The sequence below is a fragment of the Branchiostoma floridae genome, chromosome 12 (assembly GCF_000003815.2).
Source record: "Branchiostoma floridae strain S238N-H82 chromosome 12, Bfl_VNyyK, whole genome shotgun sequence".
Taxonomy (NCBI): Eukaryota; Metazoa; Chordata; class Leptocardii; order Amphioxiformes; family Branchiostomatidae; genus Branchiostoma; species Branchiostoma floridae.
Window position 1 is genome coordinate 17,825,594 of NC_049990.1, and position 20,500 is coordinate 17,846,093.

At 40.1% G+C, this 20,500-nt stretch overlaps 3 protein-coding genes across 5 annotated transcripts in view; 1 reads left to right on the forward strand and 2 right to left on the reverse strand.

Moving 5' to 3' along the window:
* LOC118427388 (tetraspanin-7-like) overlaps nucleotides 1-261 on the reverse strand; it is an 8,370-nt gene extending 8,109 nt beyond the window's left edge. Inside the window, exon 1 of the mRNA XM_035837157.1 lies at nucleotides 56-261. Within this exon, the coding sequence (XP_035693050.1) occupies nucleotides 56-160 (105 nt within the window). The 5' untranslated portion in view covers nucleotides 161-261. The remainder of the gene's footprint in view (nucleotides 1-55) is intronic.
* Nucleotides 262-696: 435 nt separating this feature from the next.
* Nucleotides 697-8,475, forward strand: LOC118427387 (trimethyllysine dioxygenase, mitochondrial-like). Of its 3 annotated transcripts, none has more exons than XM_035837155.1 (8): nucleotides 697-754; nucleotides 1,710-2,124; nucleotides 2,790-2,905; nucleotides 3,555-3,808; nucleotides 4,283-4,431; nucleotides 4,860-5,087; nucleotides 6,089-6,222; nucleotides 7,074-8,474. In XM_035837155.1, exons 2-8 carry the CDS (start codon nucleotides 1,775-1,777, stop codon nucleotides 7,205-7,207), a joined length of 1,365 nt encoding a protein of 454 aa, XP_035693048.1. In that variant the 5' UTR covers nucleotides 697-754; nucleotides 1,710-1,774; the 3' UTR covers nucleotides 7,208-8,474. The 3 variants fall into 3 exon arrangements, with proteins under 3 accessions (XP_035693048.1, XP_035693047.1, XP_035693049.1); XM_035837154.1 differs by having other exon boundaries at nucleotides 703-878; XM_035837156.1 differs by lacking the exon at nucleotides 697-754 and having other exon boundaries at nucleotides 1,764-2,124; nucleotides 7,074-8,475.
* A 3,138-nt stretch (nucleotides 8,476-11,613) lies between these two features.
* LOC118427319 (collagen alpha-1(XXIV) chain-like) lies at nucleotides 11,614-20,246 on the reverse strand. Its single transcript, XM_035837054.1, has 5 exons — nucleotides 19,776-20,246; nucleotides 17,648-17,762; nucleotides 17,342-17,451; nucleotides 13,213-13,606; nucleotides 11,614-12,517 (listed from the first exon to the last, which is right to left on the reverse strand). The coding sequence occupies exons 1-5, from the start codon at nucleotides 20,214-20,216 to the stop codon at nucleotides 12,237-12,239; spliced, it is 1,341 nt and encodes a 446-aa protein (XP_035692947.1). The 5' UTR covers nucleotides 20,217-20,246; the 3' UTR covers nucleotides 11,614-12,236.
* Nucleotides 20,247-20,500: the final 254 nt, after the last annotated feature.

The following is a 20,500-nucleotide window of genomic DNA, read 5'->3' on the forward strand; positions in this document are numbered from 1 at the left end:
CATAATCACTCAGTGGAGGGCGCACTGCAGCAAGAAATTATCGAAGCACTCTCACCCAGAAAATGAAGTTAAAAATCATCAGGATGGTCTTCAGACATGCCACCATGGGCTTGGTCTGCATCCGCTTCGACATCTTGCCCTCGTCTCCTTGTTCAGGCATCAGAAATTCTCCAGAGAAGCGCAGAAAGCGACAAAATCTACTCAACACACGTCAGACTCGATATCTTCTTAGGCTGAAAGTGGGGACAAACCAATATGCCAAAGGGGTAGTGTGAAAAATAGTAGGGAAATGTGTTTTGAGAATGTTGTGATGAAAGGCGGCATAACATTGCAGACTTAAAAAATCATCTCAAAAAAAAATTCATATCGCAAATAAAACTGTCCTGAAAGAAATAATTGTCAACATAAAGATGTTACTAGAAATGTGACAGACCTCATCATGATGCTTATTGGTTTGACCCTAATTAGCCTCACATGACTGTATTACGTCATATTTCCTGAAGTGGAATCGTCCAATACTATCATATCGAGCTATTGAATATTTTATTTTGACAACACAAAGACATAATATCTTGTTTATATACATTCACTACACTGTAATAATAGTAAATAATATAAAAGTGAATCATTTGCAAATAATTCAGCAGGTTTTGTATCTCTATGAAAAAGGAAAAGGTGAAATCACCCCTTAATACAATATGGACTAGCTCTCTGCACTTTGACTTTTGACACGTGTGGGACTGTTACAAACATGGTAAAATATATATTCATGTCTCAGAGTATCAGTTTCAAGGGTGTAGCCGTGGGAGTGACACAGTTTTCCTGATCTAGTTCCAGCAAACTGACGAAAAATCCAAAACTCCTCGGTTCCAGCAAGGGTAAGATGCTCTCTATCAAAATAACGGTACCGTTATGCAACTGCCTGCACATGCATGGAGCTCTCTTGATATGTTACATGTAGCATTGAAATTTCAAATGTGCAAAATAATAAGATCTTTATAATCATTTTGTAGGCCATCTACTCTTCTTCGTGAGGTAGCGAAGTACTAGGGCATGTCAGGGGATTCAAACAAAGGACTTCTGGATTCTGGGCCAAAAATAAATACGCAAACACGATGCCACATACATGTACCACATTCATAGATCTACAGTGGGGTGTAAATATTCTCCAAGCAGAGGTTGGTTTGCCGGGATTTTTATTGAGGGGAGCTTGCCGGTAAAAATCCTGACCAAGTTTCTAATCCCCGTGCCCCGACTTCTGCTTGGAGCAATAGGATTTAAGTGCCACCAACTGACCAGTCCATTTTGAACTTTGTCCAGACCTTTTCAGGCTTTTGGCTTAGTGGCTATTGTATGGTGCTGGGTTTGTTTGGCTGGCCCAGCTTCGATAATATCGGGAGCCGGATGGGTTTACAGAAAAGGCTGGACTGGCTACCTGGGCTGTCTAGCAGGGCTGGCTATCACGTCAGGCTACTTGGACCTACGAAAGCCCATTGGGACAAAAGCTGTTTTAGCAGTAGGGGTTCTTTGTGCTAAATGAAGAAGCTGTGTTTGAAGATAGCCCAGGTAGGCAGCCCAGCCTTTTCCGTAAACCTGGAGCCGGATAGCTCTATGTTCAGTGCTTCTCACGACAGCCTGTGAGTAATGGCAAAAGTACAAATCTAAAAATGAAGTCAACCTTTCACATTTTGCTTTTAACCTCTCTATAGGAAGACTGCAAGCTGAAAATTTTCTGAGCAGAATCATAAAGAATCAGAAGTGATTTCTTCTCATCATGCATCTCAGAAGTCTGGCAAGTTTCCCTGGAAGGATTTCCCAGACATTATCCAGAAGTAATTCTGCAGGCCTTCTTACTGCACAAAGCACACATGCACAAAATATACAAACTTTCACAAAGAAGGTGAAACATGCACAGTTACTGACTCCATCTCGAAGCGTAAACTTTCGCAGTACCAGTTTGTTGAGCACGTCTTCTCACGTGAAGTCCCGCTCTCAGACAGAGAAGAAGACGACGGGAGTTCCTGCTTCTGTGACCAAGTTTCTTGAGTGTGAGGACCATCTACAGCTGGAATATAAAGGGGCCAAGCTTAAGCTGAACTATGTCTGGCTTAGGGACCACTGCAGGTAAGAATATCTTATATTTTAGATAATAGGGAAGCTGCTATGGGACTTGATTGTCAACTTTAGCATTATGTTAGCATGCTCAGTTCCATTGTTTATGTACAGACACTTTTCTTTTCCATGTATGATTTCATTACTAGTAGGTTGGTCAGTCACTGGATAACAATATTCTTTATTATACGCAACAATGTATTCTTATCTAAGCCAATACTTTGGAACGAAACGTTTGGGATCACACTCACTGCAGCAGCAACACCTTGTTATGATCTAGCCTGGTATCCAGCTGCATTATAGCTCTCGAGTCTAGATTTCTTCTATCCTCTCTGCAGAGGACAGAAGAGACTCGAGAGCTATAATACGGCTGGACCAGGCTAGTTTTGATCAGGAAGGTGACAAACAGCAGCAACATCGGCTTAGGTATATAAACTTTGTTGTGTATAAAGCTATCCTCTTTACCTTCATGATACACCGTGAGCTGTTCCTAGATCATTTCATCTACATATGATTTAGATACAATGTATAACCGTTACACACATCTGTGCATTGTTGCTTACTGCTAGTTACCACCTTCCACAAACAACAGTATATGGGAATGTCACCTATACATGTCCTCTGTATTATTAGAATTGCTTTTCAATGCAAATCATAAATGGTGTCTTTATTTCCAGGACAGGAGACAGTATTAACCACCTAACCCAGCAGCGCATGGTGGACTCTGCTCTGATCGACCCCAACATTCAGCCTGTTAATGTAGCCATTGACGAGGGGACACTCAGTATTACATGTAAGTATGACAATACATGTATCGCTATTTATCCTTTATTCCATTGTATCCGTTGTTTTATAAAACGGTATTTTTTTAAATGAAAGGTAAACCAAGTCAATTATTTTTAAATTATTGCAGTTTGAAACCACCATCCATTGATTTGCTATCCCTATGTACTTGATAGGTATACCCTGTTTGTAAAAACAACAGATCATATAGGTTACCATGTGGATACTAGTAAAGGAAAACAAGCGTTTGATGTCCCTGTAGCTCAATCGGTAGCAGTCTCACAGTTGAGCTCCTGGTTCCAATTACAAATGTAGTTGGTAACTTGGAGTTACCGGTTCAATCCTGGGAAGGCATCCTGGTTAGGGCTGCAGTCTTGTCTTTTAAAAGGCGCACAAAATTGGGGTCCTGTATTTGAGGAGGTGCCTCAAGCACGTAAAATGAGAAAGGCAAGTAACCTCTCCGTGTGAAAATATACATTGCTACTAACACATACATTGCTATAAACAGCAAGGGAACTATGGTCCACTATGCACTATAAGTGTACAAAGAAACAATGACAATACAATCATTATGATATACATGAAAGCAACAAAAAGTTTCTCATTGTTTTACAGAAACTGATGTCTAAATGTTTAGTTCTTGTTGCTTGTATCTATAGGGCCAGACGGCCACCAATCAGAGTATGACCTGGAATGGTTGCTTAGCAACACCTATGAAGGCAAGCAGCACCTCCAGGGCACCTTGGAGCCCCTGCTGTGGAACTTGGAAACCCTGTCAGCTTCCCCCTCACCCAGCGTCTCGTACCAGGACTACCTGACGGATGATGGACAGCTGTCAAAGTTGCTGCACAACCTGTTGAAGTACGGATTTGCGTTTGTGGAAGAAGCCCCAGTAACCGTGGAAGCAACACTGGTTTGTAGAGTTTGTTTTTTATACATGAGCTGTTATGTTTTCATGCAAATTTTTAACAGGAGTAGTCCTAATGCACAATATAACTGGATTCTGCTCATACAGGTAACATCAACTCTCATAATTCCACTGGGTGCCATAGTACTGCCACATCAAAAATTATGGTTATTTTTGAGAAAGAAATTGCTGACCAAACAGTTTCTGTTGTACTCAGTCAGTCTTGTTATAAGTTATAAAAATTTTGTTTGTAAACCAGTGTAATACTACCTTAAAAAAACAGATTGCAGCATTTAAGTGCACCTTCCCCCTAAAAACGATTTTTGGACACCCTCTCTACGTAAATCCTAGCTAAAAGCCTGAACTGGAATATGCATTTGATAAATGTACTTGATGCATTCTTCCTACACCTTTATTTCTTATTGACAAATCTAAAAGGAAAGTCTTAAAATATGAGTCAGGTCTTCTCCGTCACTTAAGGCTGTAGCGGAGAGGATCAGTCAGATCCGGGAGACGTTCTTCGGACGGTTCTGGTGTTTCACCTCTGACCTGGAGCGACACGACACGGCGTACACGGCCGAGGCCCTGGGAGCGCACACAGACACCACGTACCTGAATGAACCTGCAGGGTAAGGGGGATATCAGCTTGAGCTACTGTACTTGTTTTGAAGATAGGTAGCTACATGTATAATGTATTTGGAAGCAGTGTCCACTGAAGGTATGACATTATTTTTAAGAATACATGTACCAATGTTATGTTAATGTTGTGTAAAACAACTGTTAGTTTACACTATTGTAACTAGATTATAACCATCGTTTTCTGTAGTATATATAGATATACTCCAGTGTTTTCCTTGATATCTGTCAATTTTAAATGAAGGAAGTGCTACACAGAACAGACTTTTAATGAAGTGATTGGTCATCAGTATTAATTCTAAAGAAGGCGACAGTGGTCGTCATAAATTTTATCCGTGAGTACTTTTGTGTAGGATGAAAGTTTAGATTTGTACTATACTTATTTCAACAATGACAACAACTAACATTAGTGCCTTATTAGTGTGCAGGTCTTCCATAAGATGGAACATGTAGGTGAGGGAGGGGACACGCTGCTTGTTGACGGTTTCCACGCTGCCGAGAGGCTTCGTCAGGAGGATCCGGAAGGTTTCGCCATCCTCTCGTCCGTGTCAGTCCCACATCACTACCTGGAGCCTACCATTCACACCACGGGGGTGGGGCCTGTACTGGAACTGGAACCTGGACCCTGCAAGGAACTCAAGCTCATCAGGTTTGTGGCTAACTTGAAACTTCATCTGTGTTAATTGGAAGTCATTCTGGAAAATTTGAACTTTAATTTGCAACAATTTGGGGTATGGTATTTTGTAAACATTCTGGAAAAGTTTGACTGTAATTTACAACTCAAAAATTTGGGGTATGGTATTTTCTAAACATTCTGGAAAAGTTGAATTGTAATTTGCAAGACAAAAACTGGACTCACCCAAATTTTGACTGATCAGCTCCAGTCTTTTTCAAGGAATGAACAATCCACTGCTTCTGTGATGTCAGGTTATGTAGATAGCACACGATATCCACTGCTCATCGAGCCACGTGTGCTCTCTACTTAACGTGATGTCACAGCAGCAGTGGATCGTTCATTCCTTCACAAAGACTGGAGCTGATCGGTCAAAAAGTTGGCTAAGTCCAATTTTTGTGTCGAAAGTTACAGTTCAACTTTTCCAGAAGGTTTGAGGATAATTTACTGCTAGACTGATTCTTGAACCGTTTCATCATGCCATTAAGTCACCGGATAACATCCATGAATAGTTTCATCAGGCTGGTACATCACTTAATAAAGAGACACAAAATTTCTTCACAAACCTTCCATCACGTCTTGGTGACCATCTGTCATCTTCCTCACGGCAATTATAACTGGCTCTGTTACCAAATGCTTCTGAGATGTCGCCACTTGTTTGAATGCGCGAATAAGATTACTGCATTAGAAAATCACCGAAAATCACAGGTGGGAAACCGTTAGTGGCTTGATCCTGTGCTGATTTGTTGTGGGGCACAATAAATTAAGGGGTCCATTTGCAGCATGTTTGTGCGTTCTTTTTTAACGCTCCAACTACGAGGTAATGATACAAATGTGCTAGTATGGTGAAGTAAGTGTCAATATCGTACCAATTGTCTTATCCAGAATATTTCCAATTTTGATGCTCTAAAATTACATTGGGTGCCTTTAACGTGCTTTCCTATGGATATATCTAACTGTGGTGTCTGCCCTATAAGGTACAACATGCATGACCGAGCCTGTCTGGACACAGTACCGATGGAGGATGTGAGTCGCTGGTACTCTGCGCTCAGGAACCTCACCAGGTACATCCGGGACCCAGCTTCCGAGTACTGGGTTACACTCCAACCAGGTAAGCTCAGATTTAGTACCTTTCCAATATTACGTGAAATGATAATTTTAGTATGTGTTCAATTACAGTCCATTCCAAGACACCACTTGGGTGTTTGTTCCTTGGTTGACACGTTTAGGGTTCATTTTAAATCTTTGTAATCATTCATTAAGGAGCATTCAAAAGCTTCTTGCATTTGTATAGAATAGAAAATTTTGATTGTTTTCTATATTATTATTAGTGGCCAGTAGTTTTCCCCATGAAGTCCCCAGATATAGTAAGTGAGTGAGTGAGGAATGTAGAATTGGTCGGGATTATTTCTAACTCAAGCAGCAAATTCACATCTAATACGTCTTTTATTCATAATGATAAAAGAAAAATATGAACAAGTTCAAAAAAAAAAACTGGAAAGATATCCTGCATAAAACTTTAAAAGTCATATTGTGTATAATTTCTCTCTCAACTTGAATTGTCCTTGGTACAATGCTAAACTTTCTTCCAACACAAAAGTACACACGGATCAAATTTTCAATGACCACTGTTGCCTTCTTCAGGATCAATACTGATGACCAAACACTTCAGAGCGTAAACTTGCAAGAGAGTTACGAACACTTGATCTTATTAGAGACGGTGGGCGTTATAAACTTCCTGGCACGTTTGACCAATTGCTGACAACATGTATCCGCAAGATCACATGTTAAAAAGATCATGTGTCCGTAACTGTTGCGAATTTACCTTGAAAGTAGTGGTAGTTGAAAATTTGATCCATGTGTACTTCTGTGTTTGATTTAAGTTTGAAGAAAGTTAAGCATTATACTATGATTACTACCAACACAGATGAGCTTCCATGATCATTTGAATATTTTTTTCAGGTCGAATCTTGCTGACCTATAACTGGCGGGTCCTACACGGGCGGTCAGCCTTCACTGGACGGCGGAGGGTAGCAGGCTGCTACCTACCCAGGGATGATGTCATCAGCAGGGCGAGGGTACTCAAGGTCATATAACAGAATCTCAAGGTCATACAAAAGAGAATCATTTGGCTGCTTGTTTATTTGTTTTGTTTGAACCTTTATTTATTAATGAGATGCACAAATCGTCCTGCAAGCCGCTTTTCATTGAGGTCATGAGGGAGGTAAGGGTCAGATAAGACATAACAGAGATACAGCTTATATCGAGTCCAATAAATCTATCATGTAGTATGAACATCACAGTGAAATTGTGGAGATTGTAAGGGAATATTCAGATTCTTTAAAGGTTGATAGGCTTCAATTTAGTACACTTCTAGCCTGGATACCAGACTGTTCAAGGACCTACACAGGCAAACTCCTCGGCTCCAGGGACAAAATACCCCAAGGAAATTCTACAACAGGCCCCCTTGAAATTGGGTGTCTGGCATCCAGGCTAGTTACAGCACACACCCATACCATACATGCATGTTGTATTGTTAAAACAACAAAACTGCTATTATCAGTATGATGTGAAATGTGGTACAAGATAAATTATCAAATTATTTTTTGCATATGTTTTAATATGTATGTGTTGTTATTGTTGCGCATCCTTTGTAGAGATTGACTTTTTCATAGCCATGTGCCAAGTAGTTTTCATTTTAATTTTTTATGAGAGATAAATAAGACAATGTCTGTCTTTGCGTCTCTAGACCTAATATGAGAGAGATACATGTACATGTGTACAAAATTATTTATTACAGGTTTTTATTATAGGTTTGCTTTAATTTGTGAGTGATGATACAGCTGTGGTGATAGTGCCACATCAAAAAGTCATATCATAGTGATTCCAACTGAAATAACTGCCTTTGTACCAATTCCACACCAATTCAATTTGTTGCTTCTCGTATTGTTAAAGTGTGGTTAAGGCCATGTTAATTTGATAATATGGATGACATCCTCTATGAACCCCAAAACTGATGCATGTGAATGAAAAAGAAATTATCAAAAAAGAAATTTGAATGTCTTCATTTTGAAGTCAAAGTCGTCAGGAAGGTTGAACAAATGACTTAAGCACGCAGAGTACATATACAGAACAATTGACTCTTTGTCCTTAAGTTTCATCTGATCTTCTTGGACTTTAAAATTGACTTTCATTTCTACAAGATTTGTATCTGTTTGTCGATATATTTTTTTTCAACTTACAACATTTTTTTAGTAATACCCGTTTTGCAGCAGCTTTGTACAATTTACAGTATGGTTGAAACTTTTTTAACGTATGAAAATTGATGCATGTGCAAATGTCATTCAAATAGTCAAATCTACTTGACCTAACAGGAAAAAAATATAAATTGAATGAAAACAAAGCCAGAGACTTTATGACCTCAACTTGCTTTATTTTCACCATAAAATGTCCGAGAAAATAATTTGTGGAGCCTAATATAGGAGTAACATGCTACTGGACTACACAAGTACAATAAACCTTCAAGATGCAGAACCATTGCATTTTATTATTTTATTGTTTTATTACTTCATTATACCCTTAGTTCCAAATAGAATAGGCTTTAACTTCATAGCATACATCCATAAAGGAAGATCAACTGTACCTAAGAAATACATTTTTGTGCCTTTTGGTAAGACTGTATCTGCAAACTAGAAAGGCAGACATTTGCTTGAGAGCAAATACAGCATATTTCAGCCATCTCCCTCCCCATGCAACAATAGACTATTTCAAAATCACCCATTTGAAAAATCACTTTTACTAATGACGGTTTAACCCAAAAATGAATCTTACAAAATTCCCCCGTTCAAGAATGGACTCCAGTGCACCCTATATGAATTTGCACAATAGACCAGTCCAGAAATACTCCCACTGAAACCTTGGCTTTTTGAATAAGAAACCAAATCCAAAATTGAATTTAGCAAAAAAAGGTCCCAGTGCATGAAAAGGTATAATAGACCAGTCTAAAAACACTTCCACTAAAAATTGAATTTTGAATCATCACCCGTACAAAACTGAATTTGAAAAATCCCCTTCCGTGTGCAAACCCAGTTCCGGACCCTTCCATGTAAAGTAGAGCAGTCCAAAAATACATCTGCTAAAATAGGACTTTAACATAATCACTAAAGTCCAAAAAATGGATTTTTAAAAAAGCCTCCCTCCATGCAAGAATGGACTCTTCCAGCACACCCATGTAAAATTGCAAATTAGACCAGTCCAAAAATAACCCTACTGAAAGACTTTGACAAACTTGTAGTCACCAAAGTCCAAAAATGAATTTTTAAAAATCCCCCCTCTGTGCGAGAATAGACTCTTCCAGCACAACTTCTGTAAAATTGCAAAATAGACCTGTCTAAAAATACACCCACTGAAAGACTTCACCAGTCCAATGATGAATTTTAAAAAAATCAACCCCTCCGTGTAAGAATGGACTCTTCCAGATAACACCGGGCTCGCTGATTGGCTGCCACCCCCACCCCCCCCCCCCTCTTTAGGATATAGATTCAGGCTAAGTGATTGGTTACCTATCTAATTAGATTGAATAGACCTACTTGCCAGTAGGTGCAATCTGCAGCTGGGGGTCAACGACCTTAAGGTCATTGACCCCTCTTGCTATTGGAAAATGACCAAAAAATCCCCAAATATATCATTTTGAAGTAGTTTATGCAAACAATTATACATGTGTCATTTGAATAAATATCTAGTGCACCCTTTTACCAAAATTTAGGTCATTTGCTTTTAAAACCAGAGCACAAGAGCCATAAGTGTACGTTTTTGGTCATAAAATGGCCAAATAATCGCAAAATTAAGCACTTTGTTGTACTGTATGACTCAAGTGTTAATGAATCCATGTGCGCATATGTCTAGGGCACTCCTATATTAAATTTCAGGTCATCCGGTTCTAAAACCAGGGTACAGGAGCCAAAAGTGTCCTTTTTTGGTCAAAAAATGACCTAAAAATCACAAAAATAAGCATTTTGTTATACTGTACACCAAAAGTGATATTGATATGGGGGAATTATGAAGGCACATCTGTGCCAAATTTCAGCTCATTCGGTTATAATACCAGGGTACAGGGGGCCAGAATATACAGTTTTGGTCTTAAGATGACAAAAAAACCTTAATAAAATCATGTTAAAGGCAGACATGAAAAAAAATGTCTGGGGGTATTGGCCCACTCTACCCTTGTGCCAAATTTCAAGTCATTCGGTTCAGGAACAACGGAGATACCGTGCTCTGAAGATTTGACAGGAGAAAGAAAGAAAGAAAGAAAGAAAGAAGAAACATTACGAATACTAGAAAGGCCGACATTTGCTTAGAAGCAAATACAGCATATTGCAATCCATCTTCATCCTTGAAAAAATCCCCAAATTCAACAATTTGAAGTAATGTTTGCTCCAAGGGAAAATGAAGTACCGTGGGCACTTGTCCTACACACCTTCATGCCGAATTTTAGGTCATTTGGTTTCAATATAAGGGCATAGTAGCCAAAAATATACATTTTTAGTTAAAAGTGGCTAAAAATCCCAAAATAACTCATTTTATAAGTGCTCTATGAAGAAAGTGTTGATGGGGTCCTGTTGTCATATGTCCAATTTACCTTTGTACCAAATTTCAGGTTATTTGGTTTACATACAAGGGCATAGAAGCCAAAAATATACATTTTTAGTCAAAAATGACTGAAAACCCCAAAATAACTCATTTTTGAAGTGATCTATGAAGAAAGTGTCAATGGGGTCCTGTGAGCATATGTTCAATGCACCTCTGTACCAACTTTCAGGTCATTTGGTTTCTATACAAGGGCATAGGAGCAACAAATATACATTTTTAGTCAAAAATGGCCAAAACCCCTAAAATAACTTATTTTATAAGTGCTCTATGAATAAAGCGTTGATGGGGTTCTGTGGTCATATGTCAAACGCACCTATGTACCAAATTTCAGGTCATTTGGTTTTAATACAAGGGCATAGGAGCCAAAAATATACATTTTTAGTCAAAAATGGACAAAACCCCTAAAATAACTCATTTTTGAAGTGATCTATGAACAAAGTGTTGATGATTTCCTGTGCTCATATGTCCAATGCACCTCTGTACCAAATTTCGGGTCATTAGCTTGTAATACCAGGGCACAGGGACCCAAAATATACATATTTTGTCTAAAAATGACCAAAAACCCTAAATATCATAATTTCTAAGGCCTCTATCGAAAAAGTGAAAAAAATGTCTGGGGGTATTTGCTATCCCTACCTCCATGCCAAATTTCAGCTCATTTGGCCCCAAAATGAAAAAGTAGAATCCATTTGAAGATTTGACAGGAGAAGAAACAAAGGAAAAGCAATATATTGCAATCCCATACTATGTATGGATTGCAATATAACAATATATTGCATCCCATACTATGTATGGGGATTGCAATATAACAATATATTTCACCATACCTATGGTATGGCTGAAATATAAATAGCATGGATAGTCTTGTGAATATGCATATATACTAGATTGGCAATGAATAATGTAACACTAACATTCACAATTTTACATCATCTCAGGAAACCAGTGAAAATACCAAAATATACTACAGACAAGACTTTACAAATTAAAAACCATAGCAAAGAAAAGCTTTAAAAAATTACATTCAACATGCATACCTTTTTAATCTATTTGTAAGGACAATGTCATGAAAATCCACCTATTACTGCTCATTGCCTTCTTTAGTTACATGCTAACTATTAGTAACTAACCACCAAAAAGCGGCATTTGAAAAGGAATATGCTGAAGACCCGATAATGAATCACTTCTTTCTTAAAAACATCATGACAGAATCAAGCCCATAAAGAAAAATGAAAACAAAGGAACCTGCTAATGGGATGACAGTCTTAAGATCAGTTAAGACTTATCAAAAACTAAAGAAATAAATGTATTGCTTCTTGCATCACAATTGTTTACAAACAGTACAAAAGGTAATCTCTTTGTCAGAGGCATGTATTTCCTGTTTGATGTTTCAACTTCAGACAAATCCTGTAGTAATCGCACAGAATGTAAAAGTGATCGGTTGACATGGCCAGTTTTAGAATATTTAATCTTCATTCAGGCACAAGCTAAGATAGACACAATTACCTGATGCCATCGGGAATCCCACCAAGTTGCCATGCAAACTTCCACATAGCGTTCTGTACGTCGTTTGACAGTTAGTTCTATCCTATGCCCTCCAGCAAAGCTGTCCTCGAGGATAGAGCTGAGATGAACGATTGGTGCGACATGAAAGGGACTTCTGAAGTGGTAGTGTTTGCACACTTGTCGCCAGGCTCTGGCAGTGCTGTGGAGAATATGCTCACCTCCAGATCCACTATCCACCTTTCCAACTTCACCTGAAATGGTATTTTCCAACCCAATTAGGTCTTCTTAATTCAATGACCCCTAGTGGGTTTTTTTGGAACTACAATGGCTGATATCGTTTCAAAGTTTTACAGAGAATAACTCAAGAACATGTTGACAAATTGTGAAGATTTTTTGTATGTAGATAGCCTAAGTGATGACACATATAAAATGCTAATTATGTAAATCAAAGGAAAGTTCATAAATCTGCTGCATTCCGTGATAGGAGTCTCAGACTTGTCACATGTAATGTGGGAAATGGGAGTAATGTTGATAGATGTCAACTATGCAAATACAGTAGCTATATTTCCACAGTGGTAAATGATGGAAATTTCACACTAGCAGCATTTTGAAGCTAAGTAAAAGTGATTAAAAAGGAACATAAGATATGATTATTCATGCATGTCAGGGTCACACCTACAGGTACATACTTTTTGAGGAAATGCAACAATGTCCTTCTTTACTTAGATACAACTTTCAGACTTGGAACGATGCTATTTGGGTAGAGAAGATGATCAACTGAGACAATTTATACAAATGCAAACTTATTTGCATAGTCTGGTAAATACAATACTTAACTCAATAAGGTTCACATCATTTGGAGAAGGTATGAGGTCATGGAACTTTATTTTTGGTTCTAGACAGTATTAAAGATCAAGGAAATCATTATAAGTTTCAATGTACTCACATCGCCGGATGTATGTCTGTGGAGCAGGACCAGTGAGACCTATGGCACCCTTCTGTCCCTTGGAGCCTGCAGAGCCATGGTCACCTTTAGGACCGACTGGGCCACGGTCACCCTTCGGTCCCTGGATAGATGTACCGGTCAGGCCGCGGTCACCTTTCTGTCCCTTTGAGCCGGAGTAACCACGATCACCCTTGGGTCCCTGGATAGATGTACCGGTCAAACCACGGTCACCTTTCTGACCCTTGGATCCAGGGTAGCCACGGTAACCTGTCAGGCCACGGTCACCCTTCTGACCTTGAATAGAAGGACCGGTCAGTCCGCGATCACCCTTCTGTCCCTTAGAGCCTGAGTAGCCACGGTAACCCCTAGGGCCGGCTGGACTGCCCTTTGCTCCCTGTCAGTGTGAAAAGTACATTTTTATTACCTTTGCCAGAATGGCTAAGGTTATGTTTTAGGATTGTGAGTCTGTGTGTCTGTCTGTCTGTCTGTGTGTTAACAGTATAACTCAAGAAGCCTTTGATGGATCCCAATAATATTTGGTAGGTGGGTAGGGGTCGGGAAAACGAAGGTCAAGTTCGATAATGGGCCCCCTAGCGGCTTGCTAAGGTACTGCAGCAAAACCTCAATTTTTTTTATCTCGTGTTCTGGACCTGCTGTGGTTATGATTTTTGAGTGGTAGATAGCCCTTGGGGCAGAGAGTAAGTGCTTTTAGTTTGGACCCCCTAGCGGCTTGTTTGGAACTGCAGTCGCCGATTTCCTTTCAAACTTTGGACGAGAATAACTCGAGAACGTGTTGATGGATCGTCATGGTTTTTGGTATGTAGATAGCCCAAGTAACAATGTACACAATGGAATACCAATTATGCAAATCAGCAACTAATTTGCATAATTAATGAGGAAAGTTTATAAATCCACTGCATTTCATGATAGGACTTTCAAACTTGTCACATATATAGATGAGGAAGAGAGAAATATCAATGCTTATTTATTATGGAAATGACGGTCTCATTTGCATAATTAATGAGAAAATATAAACGTGTTGACGGATCGTCATGGTTTTTGGTATGTAGATAGCCAAAGGGAAGACTTACATGATGGAATTATAATTATGCAAATCGACTGCTAATTTGCATAATTAATGAGAAAAGTTTGTAAATCCACTGCATTCCTTACAGGACTTTCAAACTTGTCACATTTTTAGCTAAGAAAGAAGGAAATATCAATACACATTTATTATGCAAATGATGATCTCAATTGCATGATTGATAGCAAAACATGAACGTGTTGACGGATCGTCATGATTTTTGGTATGTAGATAGCCGAAGTAAAAACTTACATAATGAGATACTAGTTATGCAAATTAACAGCTAATCTGCATGATTAATGAGGAAAGATAAATCCACTGCATTCCGTGATAGGACTTTCAAACTTGTCACATATGTAACTGAAAAAGATGGCAGAGAATAAGAGGTGAATGTTTGGGTCCGCTTAACGTCTTTTCTTGAACTGCAGGAGCCGGTTTAGTTTCCTACTTTGAAAGAGAATAAGGGATGAAAGGATGATCATGATTTTTGGTATGCTGATAGCTTAAATGATGCTTGATACAATTTAATATTATTATGTAAATCTAATCTGCATAGGGATCTAATTTGCATAAGCAATGGCGAAATGTTATGAACCAACTCCAGGCATATAAAATAAAATGTAATGAGTAACACATCTATGTCTACAGACATCATTCTACATAACAAACCTGGTTTATTTGGCAAAGGTATGTGTTCGTTGAACTCTAGTTTTTGATTAAACTGATTTCCATGATTTATGGCTAATAATGTTCACCTTCAATAAGCTTCATAATTGTGTAAGTGTGAAATTCCCGTCATTTACCAACTATGGAATTATGATATTTTCTCATCAATTATGCAAATGAGGCCATCATTTGCATAATTTATATCTATTGACATTTCTCTCTCAGTTACATATGTGACAAACTTACATAAGTTTGAAAGTCCTATCATGGAATGCAGTGGACTTATAAACTTTCCTCATTACTTATGCAAGTTAGCTGTTGATTTGCATTATTAGTATCTCATTATGTCAGTCATCTCTTAGGCTGACTACATACCAAAAATCATGATGATCCATCAACACATTGTCAAGTTATTCTCGCCCAAAGTTTGACAGGAAATCGACTCCTGCAGTTCCAAAAAGTCGATAGGGGGCCCAAAATCACAGCACTTACTCTCTGCCCAAAGGGGAATCTACCACTCAAAAATCACGACCACAGCATATCCAGAAACGAGATATATCAAACTTGGAAGTTCTGCTGCAGTGCTTTAGCAAGCCGCTAGGGGGCCCATCATCGAACTTGACCTCTGTTTTTCTCACCCCTACCCACCTACATCACCCACTCATCATGATCCATCCAAGGCTTCTCTAGCTATGTAGTAGTAGTAGACTGGTTTATTCGTTTCACAGAAATACAAATGACACGAACTAAAAGCAACCTTGCAGCCGCCAGAGGAGGCTGAATTGTGCAGCTTTTCAATCACAATAGTGGCTTAGATGCAAACACAATTTAAAATTTAAATTACGAGTGCGAATTTCGACAAGTACATGTACACGATTTACTGCTATATACATATTTATCATATAAAAACTATGTCATTTATAAAAATCGTTTAAACTATTTACATCGGAATATAATGTACAAACACAGTCAGTTATTCACTGTTGACAATCGACAAGGGTACAGAGAGAATCTGAAGCACATTTCAACTTCAGTGTTACAGTGCGTTCAGAATGTTCAAAATTGAAGGGACTGGGCTAGTGAGGTACCGCTTGGTACCAGTTGGCAGTTTGTAGGGCCGGGTGCGCCTGAGCTGCATGCTGTGTGGCTGGTTGCGGGCTGGGGGCACCCAGGGGGCATACCTTGCAGATTTGGATACTGCAAGGGCAAAGTCCTGGCACAGAGACAGTCTGCGTTCTGACAGGCGTTGGAGGCCAAGTGTGATAAGGGCTTCAGAGTACGACAAGTACTGACTCCCCAACATGATTCTGCAAGCCCGTTTCTGGATTCTTTCTAGACTGTTAGATTGACTTTTTGTGAGCCCTGCGTTCCAGCACGGAGCAGCATATTCCAATGTAGGTCTTATGTATCCACAATACACGGTGATGAGGTCAGCGCAAGTGAGACCCGCTCGACGAAGCCTACTGAGGAGATACAGCCGTCTGCTGCCCTTTGACACCATGACATCAACTTGATCGGACCACCGTAAGTCTGACCGGATGTGCAAACCGAGTAGTTTGGCTTGTGTGACGATGCCAAGTGTCTGTCCACCGAGGGTTAGAGGAGGCATCGCCGGGGGAATACGCATAAAACAAAAGTGCATTGCTTTACATTTTTTGGGGTTAAGCAACATAGAGTTCTGTTCAGACCAAGTGTCAAGAGAGTCAAGGTCGGTCTGAAGATTAGATGGATTTGTCCCTATCCTAACTTCTCCAAGGTTTAAATCATCCACGTACTTCCAGTGAGGGTTATTGGTAGTGGGCGTGGCGTCGTTGATCATGGCTAGGAACACCAGTGGGCCAAGTAAGGTCCCCTGGGCCACTCCGGACGTTAGGGTTTCCCAGTCGGACATGGAATTCTGATACCGGACACGCTGTCTGCGGTTAGACATAAAGCTGCATAGCCATGGAATCAGTGATGCTCGTGTACCCATGGATAAAAGTTTGTTGATGGCAGTGGTATGACACACACGGTCGAACGCCTTCGAAAAGTCTGTCAAGATTAATGTGCCAACGGTGCCAGCTATGCTGTTCACACAGAGAGACAAAGGCTCAAAACATAGCCTTCTGGTGAAGGTAAGAAACAATTAATGTAATGTCTGTTTCTTATGAATTAAACCACTCAGCTAAAGTGGCATAGCGATTAGTCTTTTGATACATACAACTTTTAATCATTGTAATGGGCAACTGTGTAGATGTTCTGTACATGTATTACTCTCAAACTTTCTAGCCTTAATAAACATTACAGAATCAAACTCTAATGAGCATCAGGCATAGTATCTACTTCATTCATTTGGTATGTAAATCATTAACATGGAAACAAGTGGAATCCAATGTATACCTTCACTCCCCACGGCCCTCTCAGGCCTCTCCATCCCCTTGGTCCTCTCAATCCCCTTACTCCTCTCAATCCCTGATCCCCCTTCTGTCCTTTGCACCCTACAGTGCACCCTGGAACATTAAAAGAATGGAAGATTTGGATGACGACTGCAAATAAACAATCCAAAATTTTTAGATTGTAAAACAAAAGTGCACACATGTCTCTAGATCCGTTCTAATGGCCTGGTATGAAATCTAGTATGAACTTTTTCCTATATTGTAAATATAACAGTAACACAGGGTCCAACACCTGATGGTAGATACTGACCACTTGATCTCTTTGTTCTGTCGTGCAGTTCATCCTCAAGTTGCCAGGGGGTGTCAGAATATGATGTATTATGATCTTGATCAACTTCATCAACAACACTGTCCGAAAACTCCGACTATAATTAAAGCAAAAGGAGCAAGGAAAAGAAGAAACGGTCAATACAATATATTACAGTATCTGATTGAAGTGATTCTATAACTGACTGTTAGATGAGGGTCTGCATGGGGGGGGGGGGGGGGGGGGGTCTTGGTAACGCTTAACGGTGAATTCAGGAGGCCCGGTAACGGTTAACGGTAAATTCAGGATGCCCGGTAACGCTTAACGGTAAATTCAGAAGGAGTTACAAAACATAACACCGTTGAAAGTAACATTGACGTGCATTTCTATTTATACAACGCTAGAGTAGCTATATCAATGGGGGAAAATATCCGACTAATGACAAAGCAAAAGGTGCCCAGAACCCGGAGGAATGACAGGGACAATGTCCATGACATCTGTAAATTGACGGAGGCAGAGTTCCCGGGCCTTCACAGAGACGGCGGCAGCAAATTTCTTATGGGGGGATTGAACTATTGTTTCAGCACATGGAGCGACGAAGGCACGACGCATCCCAGGGGGGTCCGGGGGTATGCTCCCCCGGGAAAATTTTAGAATCAAGACCCTCTTAAATGCTGTTTCCTGTATTTTCGGCAAATTTTGCCGACTGACTAAGCTAGGTTGATTTTGACATTTTCATCAAATTACACAATGATTATAGCTTTGGCCTCCACCCCCAGAGCCCCCGACATATTTTACCATTTCGAGCTCAGAAGGCACGAGACGTTGCAATATAAGTCCGGGAAAATTAAAATATGGACCGTCTGAAACGCCATTTACTGCATTTTGAAGGACACATTTTGCTGTAAGACGAAGCTAAATTAAATGACATTTTATTAGAGAGAAAAGGTTTCTGTGCCTACCCACGCCCCTAACATATTTTCACCATGACATCGTGAACGCCAAAGGCGCCATCCGTCGCAAGGAAGGTCCGAAGAAACCTCATTTTCTGCATTTTAGGAGTACTTTTTGCCCGAAACTAAGCTAAGTTTACACTGAAATCTGTATGAGTGATAAAGTTTCTGAGGGCGACGCTTCCGCAACATATTTTACCCTGTCCAGAGCCGAAGGCCGGGAGGCTCGGAGAAAATTTTGAAATCTGGACCCTTTGAAACGCCATTTCCTGCATTTCCCGGGGTTCTATCTGGCATTTGACTTCGTGTGTATAACGGGTTACGAAGAATTTCTTGGTAACGCTTAACGGTGAATTCGGGATAACAAATAACGGTTAACGTTGAATTAAAACGACCAATAACGCTTCACGAAGAATATACCGATAACGATTAACGTTAAATTAGAGAGGGTCGGTAACGATTAACGGTGAATTAAAATGGCTCGTAACGCTTAACGGAAAAAGGCATGCAGACCCTCTTAGATAAGTTAAGATTAGGCTCCATACTGATTTGTGGTCGGTGGTTTTCAAAGTTACGACAAGAGTCAAGATTGCAAATTCTTCCTTTTTGTTATTTTATGTCGCGTTGAAAGACGAATATACGTGCGCTAGCTGTTGAGTCTGTTCCATGACATGATTGAGTTAATCGTTACATGTAACGTTACATGTAGATAAGACAAACTACGTCATGTGTCAATTATCCATTTTCGCCCTCTGGCGCACCATTGTTTCATCTAGCTGTCGGACAAGTCGGACCAAGGACACCCTTGTTCGGACAGTACGGTTTTCCACCCTGTATCTGCTCGGAGACTAACCTTTACCCTGTGACGCACGGCAGCGATGGAAACTTGACGAACAGGAAACAAATATTTGCAAAAATCCTGCTGATGTTATCAGTTCATGTCTAACCGTCAAGAAATGTTCTATATCGTTCTAGCTATAGACTAGGACCTCGCTAAGACTAGTAATCAAAGATCAAAACCACACTACTATATATGATAGAGACACTATAGATCTATAAAAGTTGTAGATCTCCGACATTTCAATAGAGATAATTCAACTTGTTACCCTGTGCAATTTCTCAGCTAAAATAACTCGACCTGAACCATTGATTTACGGCGGCAAAATAAAGCTGCCTACCTCTTCATTTGTGCTGAAGTTTTGCTCAAGATCGCCCCCGTCTTGGACCTGGGTCTCGAACCTTTGTAGATGTTCCTGTAAGGAACCAGAGTCCATTTTCTCCTCCTCTAAGATTAGAAGTCGTTCTTTAAGGTCCAGAACCTCACTTTTCTCTTGGTCGAGCTGGGACTGGAGAGACGTTACCACAATTTCAGTGCGGCTCTTTTGTTCCTGTTCGACTTCCACCTGGATTTGAAGCGAAGATACCTGGATCTTGAGGGAAGATACCTCGATCTGAAGACTTGTGACGAGCGACCTGTCCTGCACGACGGCGACCAGCGACACGACCGACACGAGAGCCGCCGCCACCGAGAACACCGTCCCCAGCGAGCCGGACGTATCCGGGACACGCTCACGGTGCGGGCCGTCGCAGTCGCCACGTAGCAGCTTTTCTGCCCTCATTTTTAGCAAATATTACTTGAGAAAACGCAGAATTTTTTTTTCAAATACTCCGTGACACTTTCAGACCTAGTCCGCTCTGCTGTGTTGCCTCCCCGCTACTGGGGTTTGCGAAGAACACCTCAGGTATAAATTAATGGGGCGGGGATAGCGTACCAGCTCCTTTGTTTATTATCCATAACTGACAGTGTGACAGGCGTCATCAATAAAGGGGCAAAATGCGAGACTTCAAAATCTAAGAAAAGTTAGTTCAAGTCACTGGTTTTGTTAAAAACAAATTATCTCTG

Coding starts and splice junctions, on each gene's coding strand:
- LOC118427319 (XM_035837054.1), bottom strand. CDS start 20,216: ATGAGGGCAGAAAAGCTGCTACGTGGCGACTGCGACGGCCCGCACCGT. Junction 13,607..17,341: donor GAGGGCCGTGGGGAGTGAAG/GTATACATTGGA, acceptor TCACACTGACAG/GGAGCAAAGGGCAGTCCAGC. Junction 12,518..13,212: donor ACAGACATACATCCGGCGAT/GTGAGTACATTG, acceptor ATACCATTTCAG/GTGAAGTTGGAAAGGTGGAT.
- LOC118427387 (XM_035837155.1), top strand. CDS start 1,775: ATGCATCTCAGAAGTCTGGCAAGTTTCCCTGGAAGGATTTCCCAGACA. Junction 2,125..2,789: donor TGGCTTAGGGACCACTGCAG/GTAAGAATATCT, acceptor CTTTATTTCCAG/GACAGGAGACAGTATTAACC. Junction 5,088..6,088: donor AAGGAACTCAAGCTCATCAG/GTTTGTGGCTAA, acceptor CTGCCCTATAAG/GTACAACATGCATGACCGAG.